This window comes from Hippoglossus stenolepis, chromosome 20, assembly GCF_022539355.2.
Source record: "Hippoglossus stenolepis isolate QCI-W04-F060 chromosome 20, HSTE1.2, whole genome shotgun sequence".
Classification (NCBI taxonomy): Eukaryota; Metazoa; Chordata; class Actinopteri; order Pleuronectiformes; family Pleuronectidae; genus Hippoglossus; species Hippoglossus stenolepis.
In genome coordinates this window covers 18,629,396-18,652,980 of record NC_061502.1, presented here as the reverse complement: position 1 = coordinate 18,652,980, position 23,585 = coordinate 18,629,396, and the positions used below count along the sequence as shown (strand labels likewise).

The 23,585-nt window shown below is 44.8% G+C and overlaps 1 protein-coding gene across 1 annotated transcript in view; it reads right to left on the bottom strand.

Annotated features, from left to right (window-relative positions):
* The window catches only part of man1a1 (mannosidase, alpha, class 1A, member 1), a 94,211-nt gene extending 79,587 nt beyond the window's left edge, over window positions 1–14,624 (bottom strand). Inside the window, exon 1 of the mRNA XM_035143942.2 lies at window positions 13,745–14,624. Within this exon, the coding sequence (XP_034999833.2) occupies window positions 13,745–14,245 (501 nt within the window). The 5' untranslated portion in view covers window positions 14,246–14,624. The remainder of the gene's footprint in view (window positions 1–13,744) is intronic.
* Window positions 14,625–23,585: the final 8,961 nt, after the last annotated feature.

Below are 23,585 nucleotides of genomic sequence, written 5' to 3'. Positions count from 1 at the left end.
CCGTAAGTTGAGGCTCATAAATGTATTTTCATGTCGTCTTTCCATCTGCTTCAAATCTACAAAAAGTCCTGGACTCTCACTAAAGCCATTCTCAATTTATGTAATATCTTTTTTTTTTTTCAATAATTCACAGTCTCCAATATTTTCTTTCGTGATAATAATATTTAAACTTGTGATAATGTAATATTTAAAGCGTGGCTCCACTACAAAGTTCCGATAGACTCACTTCGCTCCAGAGTAATTAAGCCTCACATTAAAAACAGATAAAGAAGTTGCCACAGGAGTCGAAATTTATTACCTGAAACTACCTGAATCCCACAATCATTATAATTTTCATTATACTGTTGACTATGTAATTTACTCTGATTAAAAATAAAAAAAAACTGCTCAAATAGAAGTTCTAAATATCCTATTAAAGGCTTGAAAACAATTCGACAAATCCCATTAGCTGGGGAAATGTTGTGCTGTGTCGAGCTCTTAGCTGCTAGAAACAGTAAATTCATAACCTCAGTGCCTTATTTTCACCTGATAAATTAACTTTGAAATGTTAACGCACAAATTAGAGTGAACAAATATAGTCTGTTTGCACACAGTTTTACAAGCGGAGTATAAATCCACCTCTGGCATTAAAAATTGCAGCAATGTTATCAGATGTTGTAGCATTTAAAAACAGTTCTTTAATTCTCCTAAAACCAGGCCGTTTCTCCGAGGTTACACATTTTGTCTGACTCATTATGATATAGTGTAAGTGGCTAGTGAAGATCACAGCTGGAAGCATGTGTGCAGGCCGATGAATTTTCTTTAACCAGCTAAAAGGGTTTAAAACCATTTGTGACTATTAGTGCGACGATGGGAGAAGGTCCTGCCACTTCAGCCCCTCATCTTTGTTTTCCCAGAAGTGCAGACACAGCTCTGAGAAGCGCCTGTAGGGCTGGATTTCAGATATCAGCCTGAATATGTGATGTGTGTTTGGTGGAATCGTGTTTTTCAAATTAAACCCAGATCCAGTTGGTTATCAGCCTCCTGCAGTCTCATTAACGACGTATTATCTGATGAACTCACGCAACACCGACTGTTGGAGAGATATCTCGAGTCAACAGACTAAACCCCGAATACGCAATCTCATGAATATAAAAAAACAAACACCAGCAGTTTTCCCCCGAGGTGGTGGTGCAAACAAAGATCAGAGGTTATACAAGCCCTGTTCAGCCGAGCCCAGTGGATCACAAATACCCTCCTGGGCGTATTTATACGACCATTTAAAGTACAGACAGCATTCAGAGAGGCCAACATGAGAATACTGCCTTCAGAGGTGTGAGAATTTAACCTGTACACAATGTCCTTTGTGTTGGTTTGTGCTGCTTCACCGACATTTTGTCCTGTTCAGAACAAATGGAGCAGGTAGCGTTACACCTCAAACACACAGTTGTCGCTGTACAAACATGTTTTGCGGTTGATGCCCTTGTATTTAAATGTCACTTCCAGTATGATTGATTTACAACTTATAGTGCGAGTAGTCAGAAACAAGCTCAAACAATCATCCTTACTCTTTCAATAAAGAGTTTAGGCTCTAAATCTCGATGGATATTTGACTGTTATCTGATCCAATAGACACTGAACAACGGAGCAAAGACAATCTAATGTTTCTGTTCTGTAGCTTCAGACTAAAGACCAAAGACAGAAAAAAGGTCCTGGAGCATCTGTTAGTTTCTGGATGAGCGCACATTTCCCAAAGAAAAATGGAGCAGGGTAGATGTACTGAAGTTCTGCAGCAGCATGAAGCTTCTTAGAAAGAGAAGCACGCCAGTAAGACCACATGAAATTTTTATAATGCCAAAAACAAAGAGGGAACGGGGAGTTACGGCCATGTGGTCATTAAACCTGACATTCACTGAGATGCTTGTGCACTCTGCTCTGTCTTTGTGGGACATTTATATAGAGGTGGGGTCGTCTTTTAAAAAGCAATCGCTTTTGTTTCTTCCTCAGATTAAGTTTGAAAAGTCTCCTCAGGGAATTGAATGTCATTACTTGATTGAGTATTACTGTTTCAGCGTCACTACATTTCCTGAGCTTGCTGATCTCACACACATCCCTCCACTGTTCTGCAGCTTCTCCGGCTCTCTGTCACTCGCAGAGCGTCGCCGAAGGCCAGTCCCATTTCCCCAAATGTGTATTTCCATGCAACATTTATTAGACAGATGCCAATTACACAAAAAGTGCACATGCAGCGTAAGAACATGCTTTTAAAGAACGTAAACCTCGCCTGAAGCTTGTGCTGTTCTCCGTTTAACTGGTGTATTTATAAAAGGAGATAAAAACTTAAAATCACGGTTCTCACAGTCAAATTGATAAATAAAAATAAAAACAAATATACAGACTTCAAATCTAATTCTCTAATTTTGACTTTGGTTATGTTTGGTTTCCTGAACGATGCTGGTTGATGAGAAGCTTCACCTCCCGACACGGCGCTACACTCAAAGAAGCAACTTCTGGTGGCTCTTAGATTTCTCATCCGACCTGGAGATGTTCAGGCCCTTAGCTAATAGAGTATGCATGGGGGCAGAGCAAGCAGCGTTAAGATGCAAGCCCTCGCTAGGAAAAAAGGAGAGAGGGAAGGAAGGGGAGATTGAAAAATAAATGGAGTGTGTGATTGACAGCCTATGATTCTGGGTATTAGAAAGAATTGGATTAGCGTGAAAGAACCAGCCGGCCATGACCCCCGCGGTGCTTGGGACACATTAATATTGAATATCCAGGAGCGTTTTTTCCTCCATCTCCATCACTGGAATACAAGGCTTGGTCACAAAATACCATATCTCCTCTGAAGACTCACAACCTTGAGGGTTTCAAATTCAAACCAGCTCAGGCGTTTGAAGGCAGCCTGTTTGTGCTCGTCTTTCACAGGGAAACGTTGGCAACATGTTGACAGGATGTGAGACGGCACATTTCTGTCCTCCGGACTGTGAGGGCCGTCTTATCTTTGAACATCACAGATACGCCTTCAAAAGATGTTCACAGGTGGATTGACTTCAAAACAAACAAACAGGTGGACAGACAGGAAACCAGCGTTTGTTGGAACCTAACCCTGAAAAGAGAATGTGATCAGCTGACGATGCACAATGATGCACAATGAGCTCATCTCAGACGACAGATGTGAGCGTAACGACCGGAAATTTGGCTCGAATCCCAGCTAACACTGCACGGAAGACAAACATCCATCCAGGAACTTCTGCAGAATGAAGTATCTTTCATTTCACATTCAAGCGTCTGTGTAAATGCTGTTGAAAGCGACGAGGGACAAATTGAATTATGCATTCGCGTGGTTGGCCTGTAAATCTGAAGCCAACTATCGACTCACATCAAGTAAGTACACAAGGCATCTAGTGTGTACTTCAGAATATCAAAAAACATCTGACAATATTGATTATTTCTTATATAAAAGTTAATGAACAAAACGAAGTACAGTATTCCCAACATGAATCCGAGCAGCGGCAATGAAGACAGAACTAACTCTGCCTTAATTTTTCTGCTGTGTAAGTTGGTCCCTCTCCACCTCCTCTCCTCTCCTGCCAGTGTGCTGCATAACTCTTCTCCAAAGTCCTGTGAAACATCTCCAATAACACTGGTGTTGTGTGAGAACACACGAAAAACAAATTCCTCCACGTTGAGATCGGCTGGCAAACTATGAAAGTGCTCATGCCGCTGGTATGAAATAATAGAATGTGACATTTCACAATAATGTCCGTCCACCTCTTGTCTTGCATTGTTATTACATAAAAAACCTGCATTGTTTAACTCAGGTTCAATTAGACTCAGATTCATTTTCCCCCTTGGTGCGATTAGGAAGGTGTGGATACAGAATTTGTACTCAGCGGTAAAACAAAACAAAGGAGGACCTTTGAAAGAGGCTGTTGCAGTCTGGTCCAAATAGGAGTCTAGAGCCGCTTGTTTGTGGTGGGGACACAGCTCCTGTAATGAGCTTTGCATTCTGGGAAGCTAAAGTCATTAACCTAAAGAAGTATCCATTTAAACAAACCAACAACAAACTAACTGTCTAAACAAATCCCCACAAAACATCGAAACACACCAGCCATGAATGACAGTTTTAAATCGCACTGGTGTTTGCCCTGGTTCCAACCTGCAATTGTGGTCGACCCCAGTATTATTCAATATATTGAAGTTATTGTACAAGCAATCAATAACCTCCGAATGCTAATGAGCAAGTAGTATGTTACCTCCGAGGTACACAAGAGAAATTGCACCTCCTGGACTCACTAATCCAACAGCAGTGTCAATCGCACGAGGTCATTAATAGCAACGCCAGCCCATAGATTTTACATGTGTGCGTTTGTGTGTGTGTATGTGTGTGTCTGCCCCGAGGCCCCGTGAGACTGAGGCCACGCTGCTCAGCAAACGTCACTGTCTATAGCAAAAAAAAAATGCTAATAATGCTGCAAACGTGCACTGCTAATGATCCAGAAAAGCAATATGCACAATACCCATTTGGGATATTCCTTATTTTCATTCATTCACTTGTGGATTTACAGTATTTTGAAGTTGAGGCGATTAAAAGCCACGTTGAAAAGAGAAGAACCAATTATCCTGAACTGTAATGGCCCCTAAAGTGAAGTCGGCATCGCCCTCATCTCTTCTATATATCCTATCTTCCATCAGTGCATCATCCCAATCCTGCATCAACTCTCCATAGATTATATTTCAATTGGGGGGGGGAAACACACTTCTTGATGTTTCACAATAACTACCTTGTAGTGAAGGCAAGGGACTGTGTCCTCGGAATCGCTGGCAGTGTTTTAATGTGAAGCAGATGGACAGAGCGGAGTCTCCATCGACAGCAGCAGCAGCAAATTAACGCAATAAAAAAGGAAACATGTCAGAAAACAGAGTCTTCTTATTAAAATATGATCAAATTAACTAAATGGAAATAACAGCCTCAGAGGAGACTTTTCTCTTAGGTTGTTAAAGGGAAAGTTGGAAAGTAGTAATGGGGATTATTACCTTAAAATATGGGTCTAGTGGATTTAAATGAGATTTCATTGGGGAGTAGGAGTTTTCCAGCCACTGTGCGGTAACAAATTGGACCAGAAACCTGTAAAACCACCAACGTGTATCTGAGAGAATGTGAATTCAGGAGGAAATTAACAGGTTATGTGCATCTTTAATATTTTTAGAACTACGCCAGAAAGAAAATGACAGATTCGGTGTGAAATGTAACGCCTTGGCGGAGGTACGCAGTCTACTGAGGGACATTCCTATCAAAGACGGGCACCAGTAAAGTGAGAGAGGTCAGTTGTAGATCTATGGTTTGTGTGTGTCAAGTGAAACCACAGGACAGTGAGCGTGAGAGGAAAGAGAAACCAGACACCACGAAGAACTCATAACGTTCTCATACACAAAATAAAACATGGTCGCTTTTGTAAAGCTACTGGAATCTGTCAATAAGCAGCTGCACACAGCAGGAAGAGAACACACACACACACACACACACACACACACACACACACACACACACACACACACACACACACACACACACACACACACACACACACACACACACACACACACACACACACACACACACACACACACACACACACACACACACACACACACACCTCAGAAAACCAAGTCCATTTCCTGCTGCAGGCGAAAATCCTGTGGTGTATTGATGGGATTCAGGCAAAGAAAAGCAAAGCTGAAAAGCTCACCTTTAGCTTAAAATGTCAGTGTGCACATACAGGAGGTGTGCGTGGTCGAAAACACCACAAGACTCCCTCTGCCCGACTGAAAAGACCAGTTCAGATTTCTCTGTATCAGTCCAGCCTCTCCCTGGATTTGTTCTTTGATAGTTTAAGTGCACATCCCCCAGTCGGTGTCTCCTGAGCTGCGAGTGGAGACGAGTGGACTGAGTGGACTGAAGCACCACGTGGACGTGGTTCAAACGGTGCACGGAGAGCCTGAAGGGGTATTGATGACTCGTTACTGACATTTCAGTCAGCTTTCTCTTTCAGGCGCTAATATCTTCTGCTTTAGTGCAACTTAAGACGCTGCAACATCAGCTGAGTGACTATTACATGTCCATGAAGTGAGTGAAAGCACATTTCAAACCTCCGCAGACCCACTATGATGGCAACCAGCACAGCTTAATGACACACAACACAGTATGGCCATTTAACCTCACTGGCACACCAGTCTGCACTTAAACACATTAAATCGTAATGGTTTAAAACTGCATCACCTGGCACCTTCATGCATCAAAACCCCCGAAATTAAGCCCAAGGCAAAAGTTCACTTAGCCGTGTGATGCTCCGATGTTTAAATGGTCGAGGACAGATTTGAGGACAGTTTTGTCTCCGTTTTTTTCCAAAATGTGGGTCCACGTCCCCAAACAGGCTCTCGGGTACGGAGGCAAAATGTCAGCATCCACAGCCCAAACTGAGCTGAAAAGGCCAAACTCCCGACAAACAACTTCTGTTTTCATCACAGATAAAACCTCCCAATTAATTTCTCAATTAATCATCTCGTTAGTAGAAATGTCAGAACCGTAAAATAAACTGCAAAGGCCAAACGTTACCTAAAATCCAACCAAGCTGCACCAAATCTAACTCGCTCAGTGATTATTCCCTGAGAAATGTGCCCAGGATCATTGTCTATATTGTACCAGGCAACAGCTTCTATGTTAAAGTGAACAGAACTAAAGTGGCTGATGAAGCAGACGACGAGCACCAGCACGGTGTTTGTAATGTAAAGTAATGTTCAACTCTCCGTGACTTTCCACGTCCATAAGAATCGTGGCTGTGCAGCCGAGGGCGATGCGTGTGCACTCCACTTGGTTCACTGTTTGTTTATAGTCCTGCATGTGCAGTTTTCTCTCCACGCTTCGAGGCTCGCTCACGCCTCAACCTATCGCCCATAACAACCCATCTAATTTATTTGTTGCTCGAGGCTTTCCCAAATTAATGCTTAATGACTATGCATGAGCGGGAGCGGAGCTGGGAGAGTAGATACAGTACGAGCAGTGGAGCTCAGGAGACACCTCTGATGAAGGAAACAGTCTATAGGCAACGGAGCTTAATATACCATCATGTTCCCGTCCAGGCCTGTGGTGTGTGGGAAGCTGGGGCTCGGCCCCTGGCTATGGCCGGACCATACAAAGGCTACAACACACACACACACAGACACACACACAGACACAAATTCATGGAAGACGTGCACCGACAGTTTGAGAGTCTATCGATGTAAAATTGCTTCCATCAGTCACTCTGGAGTCTATATTCTCTGCTCGAGAGGCAGCGAGCGAGAGACCTGGGCCGAGTACATTCATCCTCATCCTCCCCAAGTACAAACCCAACCACTGGACCATCCATCCTCGCCGACTCTCAGAGTCGCGCTGTAACAATCCATATTAATATATGGATTTAAAATATCTAAGAGCCTCACGGGCGATCCACTAGGACTATATATTTACACTGACTTTATTACACCATTACAATATTCATTACTTGGGCCTTTCTGTAAATTCCTAGCCTGCGTGTCGGCCTCGGGCTACAGGTATAGGACGATTTGTCTTCGCGGGGCACAGGCGGTAGCGTTCCTGATTTATAACAGTAGCCCGAGATCTCAGGGTCATTTCCATTTCATAACTTTAGACGTAAGAATTTACATCCGGTGCTTCAACCAAATGATCGTCGTGAAACTTCCCTTCAATCTCAATCCTCATGAATAAATTCAAATGATAGCAGTTTCGTATGGAATCTGTTCCATGAGCACATTATCATCTCAAGTATCGACACACAAAATAAAGTGTGGAAAGATGGAAACTTAGAGGAAATAGATTGTACCATAAGTAAATAGAGTTGCTGTTGACATCTGACATAACTTTCTGATTCATTTCCTAGCGATTGACTTGAAGACATCACTGGTTCAGCTCTGACATCAGACCTCAACCAGACAATGACCTCTCTTCTCTGCAGAAACATGAACCGTCATGATTCTATTGGATGTGACCGTTTTTTTTACTCAACTCAATAAGACACGCGGGCAATGATGGAGAAGGGAAATTCTAAAAATAGAGGGGAAAATCACAAGACCCTTCATGTGATGATTTTTATTCTACTGATGAAACGATAAAAAAGCTTCAGAGAATCTTTGAAAGTGAGGCAGTTTGTTCCGATCCCAGTGTTTACATTGTCAAACTGGTATTTTCTTCCCACCAGCATCTTAACCTGATTATTGACACAGAGGGAGGTTCCACACACATAAATGCAACTATTAATGACTTCCCAGTCCCTTTGCTAACATGAGGGTCGGAAAGGAACAGAGCTCCCATTGTCTCGGCTTCACACAAGTACATCGATGTACATCCACATCTACACAGGAATCACTGCTGGTGGTGAGTTACAGCTATTATAGACATTAGACAACTAAACAGAGCAACTGGAGGGGCCAGCAGTAACTCAATCACCCCCCCACACACACACACTCGTTTGCAAAGAAACACCCACATATGCACACAGAGCGGAACATTTGCTCTGGGAGTGGGCAAAAACCACTAAAGTGAATCCTGAGGAGAGGGGTAACAAGAAAGAAGGGATGAGCGGACAAGAGGACGAGAGAGGGAGGGAATGAAGGAGGGAGGGAGGGAGGGAAATGACAGATGTAAGGAGACAAAGAGAGAGAGAGAGAGAGAGTGTCTCATCTTTCCTTGACGATCGGCTTCAAATGGCACAAAGGAAAACTTTACAAACCACCTGTCTCTATTCCACAGTCCTCTGACCAGCACATACACATGTACGTTTACGCCTGATGTCCACATTAATCTGAGAGAAGTTTGGAAGAGCGTCGTAATCCCAACGTACAGGAACGGAGGCGTTTGGAAACAACGTTATAGTGCAAACAAACTGTCCTCGTGGCTAAATGCTCAATTAAGTCTCATGCACCGCACACAGCAGGAGCAGGCCGATGAGTCATACAGAACAGAAAGCAAAGGTCACTCAGAGCAAAAGTGAGTCTGTGTTTGTTAATTAGCAACAAGTCTAATTATTATATTTTTTCGAAAGGCTGCCACAACTACAGCAGCTCCAGTGCTGGTTGTTATATCAGCTCCAGGGGTCGCTGAGGGAGTTGGTGCAGATCTCCAGTACAAAAGGGGAAATGGATTTTCCTGTGTTCTTTCAGATTTTCACACCACTATTAACGCCAGAAAAGAGTCCGAACCAGCCAGTGTATTTACCACGGACACAGATATCCTCTTCTGAGCATGAACGACACGGTCCAACGTCCTTCTGCAGTCTGCTGATGATACCTGGGAGTATGTTATCTGAGGTAAACTGGGGGCGAGGACGGCCGTGGCATTAAGAAGCGAGTCAGGCAGGTCGCCGTGGCTGCATGAGTGAAAGCAAATGCAAAATCACTTTGTCCTGATATAGACGAAAATATACACATAATGTGGAGTGGAGGCATCTGGCTCAAAACAACATATGAAACAGATGATTGGCAAGAAATCATTCGGTAACTTTTCTGTCAATTTATGGTTTTAACAGTGGCCAAAGAAACAAGTTCTAGCTTCTCAAATATTAGAATTAGAAGCGTTTCTCCGTCATAATGATACAAAATTTAACGAAATAAGCTATTAAAAGAGGATTAGTAGATAGGGGGAAAGAAAATCGCAAAGAGGAATCTGCTTTTAAGAAGTTAAATATGAAATTCCACAACTTTCTGCACGAAAACTGTACAGATGAGAAGACAGAAGAGTTCCCCCGAGATCAACAGTCTAGTTTCTGCACCTGTTAATGTTAATATCAAGAACACAGATTCTCATACAGGAAGTGTGAATGTAACAAGTGCACCAACCTCACATGTGACCTGCCTTTGACAAGTTCCTGTGCTGCCACAGCTCAAACTCTACTTGTCTTTGTTCAAACAGCCTCCAATCTGCCCCCATAACTCCATAATTACCCGGGTGGACCACAGAAACACGTTTCTGCCAAACAGAGATGTAGTTCACTGTCAGATAACACTGATGCTCAAGCATCTGTCCAATCTTCCTTGATTCCCCCCCCGCTTTTCATTATTACCACCCATCGCGCTCGCCTCGCTCTTGAGTCCAAGAGAAACGTCCAGAGCCCAGACGGCGAGGAGGGGAGGGGGGGGATCTCCGGAGAGCCTTTGATTCCTGGCAGACAAACAGATTTAGCTGATTGTAGAATTGTGGCCGTCGCTCACAACAGGCCGTTTATCCTTCACAGAGTGGCCCCAGTGGCCCGTCCTCTGCCCATCACAAACACAGCGCTAACCCGCTGAGACCGCAACACGCTACGGGCCAGATCCCCAGATAACTGGGTCAGATGGGGAAGATGTGGTGTAAGAAGCGCGCGGCAGAGAACTTTATCTTCAAATTATTTAAGAAGCCTCGACTACATGGCATCAGGGGTAGAATGTAAGAGTGGCTGGTTTTTGCTCAGCAGAGTTATTGGCTTCACTGAGGAAAGTGCTGAAAAAAAATCAACAAACAGAGACGATCCATGGTCCGTGAGCCTTGAAACCTCGAGCTTTCAGGTGCAAATGTGCTCCTGTGTGGCTTCGAATATCTGAATAACAATGAAGTGATGCCATATTACTTACAACAGCAAATTATGTCTATCAACCAGCAAAGCAGAGCATTTTCAGCACTATTTTAAAGGACTCGAGATGGAAATCAACAGTGTCACTAACATATCAATACTGCTTCTTCTACAAACAACAACTGTGACTTCCTTTAATGCTTCTATTGTGAGTTCTTCAAAGAAATACAAATTTGATTTCTACTAAGTTCCACTGCTACTGATTTAAATTTATATGGAAAGAACTGTGGATTTTCAGTTCTTTTCTGTCAGAATTGAACATCCTACAAAAGCTGAATCACTCTGTCGGCTGAATATTAATTGATTTAGGGCGATTTCACGCCTGCCTTGTTTGGTTTGGCACAAAAGGTTTTATACATAGTGGTGATCAATATCCAGCTTTTAAAAAAGACTGGTTACAGCAGCAACAAGACACAACCCTTCTGTGAATGTGATCAGGGAGGATAATCAGGTCAATAATCCTGTAAAGAAGCTTCTGTACCTGCTGTGCTGACAAAGAACGTCTACATGAGATACCAGCAAAACAACCGCCTCATCGTCATCGATCCTCTCGATTAACAAACACACAACTGATCACCTTAAGTTTGTTCTTGTCTCATATCATCCGGTTGCCATCTTGAATCTCAATTTCTGATACTGACGATTCGGAGGGAATCAGCAGGTGATTATTCTCCTGTTCAAAATCACCATTTGTTCTGTTGGGTTTACTCTCGGAATTCAAACAGGGATCATCAGCTGAAAATTTCAAAAAGAAACTGGGTATCCATGTGCCGACCCATTTCAAGCTGGAGCCACTAAAACCAGTGCCAGTCTGAAGCCCCCAGAACAAGCGTTATCCTTTTTTAATTAACTTTATATTCTGTCTTTTTTTTTATTTTTTAAAGCCCACAAGGTGACAATCTGTGTCCCCACTGTACTTTATAAACACAGGCAGCTGCCGTAACAAGCCACGACAGTATCCACTGAGCCCGGTGTTGTGTCGACTCCTTGTTTGCTGCTGTTGTTGCTTTCAAAGTCACACAAAGTTAGGGTTGAAAACAAAGAACTTGGAGGGAAGGAATTAGGGACTTAAATGTACATCATGAAGTAAAGGTATCCCCAAAGTAAACAACTACAATTTCAGATTAAAGACGGACGTTAAAAAAAAAAGTTCCAAGTTAACTCCTCAGATCTGGGACTGTGTGTTTTGTACCGCCGCCAAAATGACGACAAGCAGGTGTGACATCTGTGGTTTGGGCGTATGTGGCGACGTGCGGCTGACAGGAGGATGCACACAATTGGCAACCTGTTATTTGTAAACAAGATGGCCTCTTGAGGGCGTGACGCGTTAGATGCCACGTTCGTGCGGTTGTCAGCACGACAGCCGATGTTTCTTCACCTTCAGGCGGCAGCGGATGTCATCGACGTGTCAGAAACGTCATCTGCATTTCAAACATGTGTGTGTGTCTTTAAAACCCAATCCATGCAACGATCAGATTGGGATTCAGGGCAGCGATTCACATCCATAAGAGATATATTGATTAAATATCATGTTTTACTACAAGACTGAACATTGTAGGACATTTTAATAAATAGTGTTGAAGTTCAATCGTGTCTTGAAATCTGCGTTTACGTTACTGAAAAGGTTTTCTGACATTATTTCTCTTTCAGGGGATTAATCTTTACGAATTATTGTTTCTCATACTTTTTCGACATGTGCATATCTCCTTAAAGCACAAAAAGCAATTGAGTGGTATCCAGTCTATCTATCATTGTGATGTTTGTGATGTTGTGATGTTTCATTTTGTGAATATTGACCAGAAGACAACACGTATCTGACTTCCAGATGATTTCCAATGAAAGGCCGATATCAGTCCATCTGAGTGTCTGCACACAGGCCACATGTGCTCAATCAGGAGACCCTTATCTCCTCGCCCGCTCAATGCTCCTCTGTGTGGGAGCACCAGAGGACTCCCTGAGTGAGTATATGGAAATCAAATCAATCCCCTGCTCCCCCGTGTGACAGCTCTTCCAAACAAGACACCAAATATAAAAGATATCAGGATCTTTTTTTATTCCACAAATGGAAGAGCGGGGATCACAGCAGTGGAGCGAGAGCCGCCTGGACGTCACCCGAAACCACCTCTGAGACTCCACCGCTGGGCTTTCCACCGGATCCCCCACCCACCCCACACACACACACACACACACACACACTCTGGGCTGTGACATAACACAATCATACCACACACTGCTGCTACCTGTTGGTGTCCTCCACCCTGCTGCAGGCTGCCAGCCTCTGAGCAGCGTGGGATGAGAGGACATCAGGGGGAAAGGGATATACAGGGGCACTGCAACACTTTCTCTGCAAAGGCGGATTATGACTCCATTTCAGAATAATCACAAGACACACACACACACAATCGTTGCATCTGTGGGGGGGTGCATGCATGTTGCAGGCTCCCCTTAAAACACCCCCCATCCTCTGGAACACTATGTGAATGTATGTACGAGCTGGCTCCATGCAGACATGGGAAACTTGAAAGACAGGTAGCCCAGCCAAGAGGGTGGGGGGGTGGGGGGGGGCGTGGGATCCTGCATGCATTCCTCCTTCTCCTCCGCCCCCCCATCAGGAGTTGCCTGCTGCTAAATCACGCGTAACGAAGAGCGTCACGCCGAACTACGTTTGAAAAGCTGTCAAATTAACGTGTCGGGTTCGCCGGCAGGGGAACGCAAACCCCGCAGTGTGACGGGACATATTCCGCTGAACACAACAGTGGTTTGTGCCGTTTTCGGCTGGAAAATAATCCACCGTGTCGGGCAGTGATCGCGCAACAGCACAAGTTGTGTTGCCGCTGTGCGCTTGTTGCCACAGCTGGCCACGATGTGCCGCACTCACAGGACACACGGGCGAACATTATGTAAAAGTTCATTTTATATCCGCTTTAGAGTTTATTGGTGTGCAACACACGAGCCGAATTGTAGAGGAGACACGCGTGAGTCGTCCACGGGTTTTAACCGCGTCCTGCGACGAGGAACAACAGCAGCAGGGGGACGAGACGTTAAAATGGTGGGGGTTTCAACGGGGTTTGGTGCGACGTTTTGACTCCACTCAGCCTTACCTCTTTGACTTTGGCCCGCCGGTCCCTGGTCTCCGGGTCCAGGGGTTCGTGCCCGGTCGCCCCCGGCGGGCGGTGGTACTCCACGACGGGTAAACGGTTGCCGTCCTTCGCCCCTCTGTCCCTGGAAAGTTTCTCCTTGTCGTTGATGATGTCCTGCTGGATCTCGTCGGGTCTCTTCTGGAGAGTATCCTTGGCCTCCAGCAGAGCCTTCTCGTGGTCCTTCTTGATCTTGGCCAGGACCCGGACGTCGCTGCCGGCCGAGCCCGAGTCGCTGCTGTCCGGGCCGGTGCGGGTGTTGGTCTCCACCGCGGAGGAGTGGAAGAAAACTCCGCTGAGCAGCTTGGACGAGTCCGGCAGGAAGAAAATGGCCCCGAAGCAGAGGGTGATAAAGGCGCTGAACACCAGCAACAAGATGAACTTCTCCGTCAGCCTGAAGGAGGTCGGACTGGCGGACTTCCTGCTCGGGGTCGCGGTGAAAGGCAGGAGAGTTGCAACGGGCATTTTTCCCCCTCCGTGTTCCCCCTCCGGTAACTCCAACAACACGGGAAAGAGAGAAAAACACAGACACACACACACGCACACAGACAGACACACACACACGAGCGCAGGGTTCGAAAAACGGCGGCGTGGAGCTCGGGGGGGTTCGCTGGCTTCCGCTCACAGGTCCATGTCCGGGCGGCGGGGAGGAGGAGGAGGGCTTCGGTGTCAGGCGCGCAGCGGCAGCGGGGAGAGCTCCGGTGGAAAGTTGCGGAGCGAGCGTGTGTCCATGCCGGAGCCTGAGTGCGCACAGAGCGGAGCGGCTGGCACAGGAAGCGGCGCTGGATGGGGCGCGACTGACAGCCGCGGCGAGCGAATCACTTTCGGCCATGTGAGTGGAGGAGACCCGCGGGGGCGTGGACCCGCAGCCCCGCGGTATAAAAGCTCTGACAGCTCGACGGAGCGCGCTTCACTTCCTGGTGACATGCGGAGCCACATGCGGGACCAGAAGAGGAAGAGGAGGAAGAGGAAGAGGAAGAAGAATGGTTCTTAAGTGAGAATAACCAGATAACAGGAAACTACCAGGATATCAGAGATGCAGCTTTTGTAAACTTGATCATAATCAGGTTTTATTGCAGAGCTGTGGTGTAAATATAAAAAGTATTTAACAAAATTAGATTTGCAAAGTACAGTTATTTGCCACAGGAAGTTAAAGGAGCAGTTCATTGTAAAAGTAAAGTTCACTCATCATCATCTCCACTATGCAGATGGGGGGGGTGAAGAAGTGTTTGTGTCCACAAACAGCTAAACAGCTTTGCAGCCAAATCCAATACAATTGAAGTCAATGGCGACCGATTCTTCAAATGTAGTAAAACAACAGAAAAAACAACACAACAAGCCTCCCTGCTGCCCCCCCAAGTGTCTTCAAGCCCCGACATTCAAATTCGACTCGAAACAACCTCATTTAAACCAAGTTCAATGTCCACACGTGGATCCAAGTGGACATTTAGGCTAAATTACGTTGTTTGGAGTTGAATTTGAATATCGGGGCTTGAGGACACTTGGACGACACCACAGGAGCAGCATGGAGACATGCGGTTGTTTGACAATCTCAACCATCACGCTCGTCTGGTACTGAAAACAACACACATGAACACAGTGATGGTGTTTTTAAATAATGCTGTATTGCTTCCCTCCTCTATGGGAAACATGCTACAAATAGCAATAGAGTGTTTGTGTTCCTGTTTGAGTCTTTTCCTATAAACCCACACATTAAACAGGACACTCTGTTTTACCGGTTTTTTCTCAAGGGAACAGGTTTGCAGTTCTTCCCAGGCCAAGGCCCTGTTGTGTAACCACCGAGTTCCATGAGTCACTGTTGAGAAACGACAACAGTTACCAACTATGAGCTGCATGTGCATGTCACCACAGGTATAGTTGACAGGCGGATTTTCCCACCAGGTCACATGACCGAACAGGGCTGCTCCCCTTTAAGAACCAGTATAGATTTGGATCACATAGTGTAAGAGGAAGACAGATGGATGCAAACTGCTCGGCCTGACACCTGACTGCTCTGGGGTCAGGGTTGAAGGCGTCAGGTGTGACATCACCCCCCTCTTAGCAGCAGGGAACAGGAATAAGAGGCTTGTTTTTGGTTGAAATATCTTCATGGATTATTTCAAAATCCCTTCGACAAACACATTAATACAAATCCACAAAGGTTGAAGTGAGGGTGGAGTGTGTTGGGATTGAAATTCCACACAAGTGTGGGAAAAACACTTTCAGGTAATCCTGCCGACACGGAGCCTGCACGCAGCGAGTCCACGAGGAGGTCCACGTAATCCCCCAACGCAGCATCTGCAAAACACAGGGACGTTTCAAATGAGAATACAGACTGATTACAAGCCACAGATAATATTCACAGACAGTATCACAATGCGTCTCAATGTGAATTCATGCTGCAGGTCACCATGTGCTCAACATACTCAACATAGGCTGCGGCTCAGGAGATAGAGATTGGTCGTCCACTAACTAGTGGTTCGATCCCGAGCACCTCTAGTCTGCTTTCTGCAGCGGCCTTGGGCAAGATACTGAACCAGAAAATCATCCTCGACGGCCGTATCAACAGTGTGTGAACGGTGGGCAATAGAAAAAGTAAAGAAGCACAGTGCGAATGCGACCTGTGAAGCACCCTCGGTGGCCGATGGGGCCGTTAAAGCTCCATATAAAATACAGTCCATTTGCACCTGGAAGGCAATGTGAGTATTTACAGGTGCGACAGATGTGGACAGCTGCAGATCCATCAACAGAGAGGAACTCACAGGAGGCTTCTAGAATAAAAACAGGTTCCAGAACAAGGATAGTTTTTGCTGTTTATTGTAAATAAATAAGTGAACCTACTGTACTTTCTGAGTGTCATCATAAAACTCTGAGTAGGAGTCTGCCTGGAAAATGTCTTCTCATCCTTGTTGTTGGAGAAGCTGCAGACTCCATTAACCCCTCTGGAAAAAGCAACGGTGAAGAGGAAGGGATGTCTTGGCAGTTGCTGTTATTCAATGTTGATGTGTAACGTTAATGGAGAAACCAAAGGGTGAGAGCATCTGTGTGAGACCTCCACGTCTTCTCTGTTTCTATCGATTCAGAGGCTGCTTCCTTCAGAGGCTGCACTTGAGGACAGATTCTCAAATGCAGGAATCCTTCTCAGGACAGCCTATCCCTGGTTTCATCGTGTGACGGTGACACAGCTAATGAGCTGAAGCCAATGTCATTAGTTTTGCAGGTATTTGGGTCATAAATAAAGTTTGGCCTGATTATTGTGCATCATATTAGAGCCATGTTCCAAATTTCACGGCAATCAATACTGTATTTGAAAATATGAGTCTCGACTGATCTGAAGCACCTTCCTCTACGACCAGGAAGAGAGCACAGCTACAGCGATTCAATTAAAATGAATTATAACAATAAAAGAAGTCTTTCCACCTAATGGTTTTTTCGTACAGTAATTATTCACCTAAAATATGATAATAGATTTGTAGCAGGTTGTATTCTTTTAATTTCCTTTCCCATTTATCACCCCCCCCCACATTTATCTGCGGAGGAGACATTATGCTCAGAAGCACTTGACTAACTGTGTGTAAAATGGGTCAAACCAGCAGTAAAACGCTGCCTGCACATGGACACACAAACATCCCTTACTGTCTTTCTGTTAATGTTAATATGAATACATCAGTCACAGGAAGCACTGTTTGGTACTTTTGATACTCGTGTTTCTTGCAGTAAACTTTTTGACGCAGGACTCCAGTCGTCTGGGTATTTTTACCCCAGTAAAGGAGTATTTCTTCCACCACTGCACAGCCATGACATTCCTCAGCAGCTTACCTTCTGGCCATGTCATGTGTCTTTCTGCCTGACTTCAGCGGAGGGAGGGGGTAATTATTCGGCTGATAATGTGGAAATAGCTTCAGCAGAGTCGCTGCAGCCTCCTCGTGAATTACCAAAGCTATAAAGAAGCTGCTGTACTTACTTCTGCAGAGGTGTAACAGCCCTCCCTCCGACAATACACAGCTGACAACCATTGAAAATCTCATCTATTACTTTGTGCTGGGTTCCCATTATTATTCATGGGCTTAACAAATCGACAAAAAACCTGCAATGCATAAGCACATGCACACGTGCGTGAATGCACACGTGTCCATTCTGATGAGATCCGTGATCTGTGTCAGTCTGTGTGTGAACGTGGGAGATGCATTGCAATCATTTCAATTGTCCCCGTCGGTGATTAAAGACGCTTTGAGTCGCTCATATGCATGAAACGTGCAATTTAAACTCAAATAGAGGATGGGGTTAGACACAGCTAATTCCAGAGTTTATCAGAGCGAGAAGAAGAAGTAAAATCGATTTGTTCCGTGCCGTTATAGATACTGAGGAGTGTGTGTTCCCGATTTAAACAGAATAACTCACCCTCTCTCTGTGTGTGTGTGTGTGTGTGTGTGTGTGTGTGTGTGTGTGTGTGTGTGTGTGTCGTTTAAATGTGTAAACTTGTTGTTCTGCAGAATATTTTTGCTGAACATTTACATTTCTATAGCCTGCATCATTGTCCATAGTGTTGCTGACAAATATCTGCCACATCAACACAAGTCCCTGAGCGAGGGGGACAAAAACACTTAAAGGAGTCAGTTATATAATTCACTTTGCTCTGTAACGTAGTACAACCTGAACATCACCTGCTGGACGAGAACCACGGAGATGGAGAGTCTGCGGCTGACAGATGTGTGCTGCCATATTGAAATTCCCATTCTGGGATGACAACTTGTCTAAATCATGGGGTGCTTGTGTGTGTGTGTGTGTGTGTGTGTGTGTGTGTGTGTGTGTGTGTGTGTGTGTGATTACTTTCTCACTCTGCGATTCAAGCAGAAGATTAAATCTCAGCTGAAATGTGCGGGCATCTCAATATTGAACCGCGACTCTCTTGTGGCAACAGTTTTGACAACAGCTGACGTTCCCCGCCTGCGTCACTTCATCCCAGTTGCCGTTTCCAGCTCTTTCCCGCCTGAGTAGTTGAGTTGATAATATATGCATCAAACCAAACACCATTTCTCCCCAGCGGTGCCGCGGCTTTCTAGGTGAGGAGGAACAAATAATCCTTTGTTGTGCAGCTGGTTCTACTTGCAGCGAGGTAGCGGGAGGTAAACCATCTTTTATGGCTCACAAAGGGAGAATCCCCTTTGTGTGGCCCTGCACTATTACATCTTAAATCCCAGCGTTAGTTAAGAAGTAAAGAGTTGCACTTTTCATTGGACCAGTTTCCCCTCCGACTCCGAGGAGAAGCTGTCCACTTAGTGTTCAATTACAACCAGGACGTGGGACGTTCAGGAGTCTGCGTCCCCTCGTTACGAACTATTATGACACAGTGTCAACAATGAACACTCCCATAAATCACCCGACACCACAAGTCCCAGCTGGTAAAACTCAAACCTACCCGTCGAGTTCTGTGCTAATGCGAGCCGACTCTGAGAAAGTGAGAAATTCCTTTGTATACATAATTCATTGCTTGATTTCAAATTCATAAGCTACTTTGGATGTGGCTGCTCAAAGGAGATAAACACGTGAAGCCTTCAAAGCCGAAGCAAGATGTCATTCTTATTAAGCAGCGGTTTCTCTCCGTCTATTGTAGCAGGCGCTGGTGTAAACACGAGTGAGTCGGCCTCGTCTGTTCTCGCTCTGTGATGCTGAACATCGGCTCCAGAAAGAAGCTGCTGGGCTCTGATTGTTCGGGAACCACATTAGAATGTGATGTTGTGATCAAAGAAAATATACGTGTGGGTGTTTTATATATTTCTACAACTGCAGAGCTGGAATTGAAATATCTGGATGTGATTTTGTATTAAATAGGCAGATATCAACAATCAAATGAAGTCATGAATGCACAGTACATTACCAATTTGAAGGAGAGTCATTATTAAAGGGTTTCAGGTTACTGGGGGGGGGGAATGGGAATCAGTTTCCCATGAACAGGGATGGACACATAGACTGTTTTTTAAAGATGGACGATGTGACAGCTCCCCTTAAGTGAAGCCAAACGTCTCGATCGCCCCCTGGTGGCTGGCTGGTTTGGTTGTTTTAGGTAGATCTAATCACACTGATGAATGTCCAAGTGTTAATATTTCCTGCGAAATAACTCCTGAGAAAAACATGTTGTTATTTAGCTGCTTACTGTTCCTCTCTTTCTCCGGCTGGATGCCAACTCTGTCCGTTAAGAGCAGCCAGACTGAACCATACGGTAAATGTTCTATTCAACCAAAACAATGAGCTAAAAGAGGCTGTTTTCATTATGAATATTCAAGATTAAAGAAAACTGCATCATTAAGAACGGAGAGAACATTTCAGTCCGTGTTCACCCTCGGAGCTGTTGGATTTGTTCTGTCCTCTTTTTTTGGATTATGACTCCACCATTTCCCACCGATTTACATATTTCTAATGCTTTGTTTCTCCCACAACAGTTCACTTCAGCCTCAATCCAAATGATCTATGGGACGTAAACAGTCTTTTAGCACAATCTGTCGATCCAAATAAATCCATGAAAAAGTTTTTTAACACCCAGAGAGTTTTTTCCTTTTCAGACCAAAGACAGATTCTGGAACATTTGCTGGAGGGAGAAAGCTGCTGTTGGATTTGGGCTCGGTCCAGAGAAGGAGAAGGTTCCCACTTTAAAACCTTTTTCTTTCCTGTTGCACCCCCGGGGGGGCGGCCGTGCTTATTTTCTTAATGACTCCTCCGCACATATCATGTCATTACATAACTTTGAATCCCGGTGGTTTCCAGGTGACACTTAAAGACATGTGGAGCAAAGAAAGTAGAAGAAGTGAAACAACTCCATTTGAAATTTAGAATAAAACAAGTTGTGACCCTCACACATTCATTCCCGTCTATTTAATTGATGACTTAAATGGGGCTTTATTTGCTTTTGTTTTCCTCCGTGTCATCATCACAGCTCAGTGTTGTTATCCCTGTGTGTTAATGGTAATTAGCGGGGCGGCTCCAAAATGAGATTGAGATTTTTATTAAGCTAATATCACTAATATTCTCAGCTCAACGTGCCCTGGGAATCCACCGGCAGCCAATTTGCTGATGTAAAATAGGCCATGCATTCATCTCCCAGCTGTTTGATGTGTCTCTCTCTCTCTCTGTCTCTGTCTCTCCGTCTTGCCACAGTCCAAATATAACCTTGCCCCAATCTGATTTAACCACTGCGTTGTCATCCCCGGGGCAAAATGGACTCATTTGTGCGAGGAGAGGAGAAGAGAGGAACAGCAGAGAGGAGGGAGGAGGGAGAATAGGAAGTCCAGCAGGGAAGAGAATAAAAAAGGGTTTAGTGGGCGGAGGGCTGTGGAGAGTGGCAGTGAATAGAAAGTGTTCTGGAGAGAGGAGGGGGAGAGAAAGATGAGATGTGCTCAGCGAACAAGGTCACTAATTGGGCTGAGACTTGTAGCGCTCATGCAATCCCTTCCCCTTCGTCGCTGACAGGAATCAAATCATCCTCAAACTCTTTAATAAGGGCAAGAAAAATTTTAATTTCCTCGGAAAGAACAAAATAACAAGTGGCCACCAATAATTTATTTACGTGTACTTTGACCAGTGCTGTGTCTGCTGCAAGTTTCTCAAATTCTTTCCGGCACTTTCTATTAATTTAAATGGGAGAAAGTAAAAAATCGCACAGAGAGACGATGACGTGTCTCCTCTCGGCTGCGGCCTCATGACACATCCCTGTTATTCGACTGCTGCAGCCGTGCTAACCCAACCCAACCCTGCCCATGACCCAGCTCCCCCTGATCCTATTAGCTGACCCCACCTGATCATATTATGCACCTGTCAGGACGTCCTGTCCCGTCCACAGACAGACATGGACACAACGTTTTCTGCTGTCTCCAAATAGAAGGAGGAAGCAACAAGAAAACACGGGGCAAAGAGCCTTGAGTTATGTATTTATCTGGTTTGCTGACAGTAATTGTATTAACAGTAATATAGAGAGATGTCAGATTATATTTCCAACTTAAAAACAATATTTTTGTAGATCACTATGTGCTGTAGACATTTATTTCTTTATTTATCCGTGGTGGACTTAGATATGGGCGACATGGATGTGGCTCAGGAGTAGAGCAGGTCGTCCTGTATCCACAAGGTCGACGGTTTGATCCCAGTCTTCCCCAGTCCACAGGCCGAAGTGTCCTTGGGCCTGTGGACTGTGCCGAGAAGGAGCTTCTTCCCATAGATGCACTGTAGGAATATGTGGGAATGAGTGAATGGCAAACAATTACTTTAAAGTGTTTGAAGTGATTATCAAAACTAGAAAAGATCTTTATAAATACAGAGCATTTACCATGGGGGGGGGGGGCGTATTCTGACCTTTATGGTACATAATGAAACGGCCCCGCACAGATTTATGTCTCACTCTCTAAAGAAGAAGTGTTGCAGTATCAGACAATTAACTGAGGAGAGGCAATGAAATCTTTATTGTCCCCCTGAGCACGTATAATAAAATTTTAATACGTGACGTATATAAATATATATACGTTGAAGGGAGATTCCACCAGGACCACCACTGATTGTTATGGTGTTGATGCCTTTTCTTCCCCTTATAATCCTGTTGGGTTGAATTAATTAATGCAAATCCAATGGGATGGAAGTTACTGATCACTTAGGTCTGTGTTTAAAGTTGTTTCAATTTCTGATTCGGCTTCTAATTAGTTTTTTAGAGCCAGACTGTGAACGGCTCTTATCTGCCTCCACATCCCCCGTCTCAAACCCCATATCCACCAAAACCTACGCTGTATCTATCTGTCTCTTTGTCATTGGAGGAAGGATAAGACCTATTCTGTTAATCCAGGTTGAGCCGTGGAAAGCCCCGTCAAGATCTCCCCTGGAATCACAGACAGACACACATATCATCCTCCGTTTATGTCCGATCCTCTTAAGTTGTACAGCTGATATCTCTATTTTTTTTCCACAGTCTGAATTCTACTCGTTCCATATCTGATTGACATTTGCCGGCAGAGAGAAAAGATGCGGTGCTGTAATAATAATAATACGTGGTCGTGACATATGGGTTCATCTGGCGTGGAAACCAGTGTTAGATTGAGGGAGGATTCAAATTGGAGCCTGCAGCTGTTATTTAACCTTCCAAACTTTCAAAGCCCCGACCATAAAAACATGAATAAAAAACATCGTGACGTGTTTTGTTTATTTGATTTCAAACCCCTTGTGAGGAAGTGGGTTTCTGGGAGTGCATGTTTCTGAGCAGGTGTCTCTCCAGGGAAGACGTGAGGAACCTGCAGCTCTCCAAAGCTGTTGAGTGCGAGGAGCAGGTTGGAGGAGAGAGGTCCTTGACAGCGTGAACAGAAGTGTTGTCTGCGGAACACGACGTCCTCTCTGGGCTTCAGGGACGTCTTCTCTCCTCTTCCCTGACACCGGTAAACAAACTCCATCCCAAATCTTGTCCTGAGGCTCGGTCTGATTCATTTTGCATTTGCAGGCTTTGACAGCGAGCGAGAGCGTCTCTGCTACAGTGGAACACATTCACAGTGAAGGGGCTGAGAGGAGAATTCACTTTCGCTTAACAGGTGAAATAATCCATGTTGTCTGTGGGGGTGTGAACGATCCATCCAGCGAGTACTTCCAGGAAACCCTGTCTCTCCGGCTGTGGAACAAATATCTCTCCAACCGTTCATCTTGTCAGCTTCTCACTCGACGTGTGTCTGGTCAGGGGCCCAAAGGAAAAGCAGAGTTGAATTTGGTGCGATTTAGACGCTCAGTATAGTTCATATTATTATATTCTGACTTAACAGGCGCTCAGCACTTTGTAGCAGCG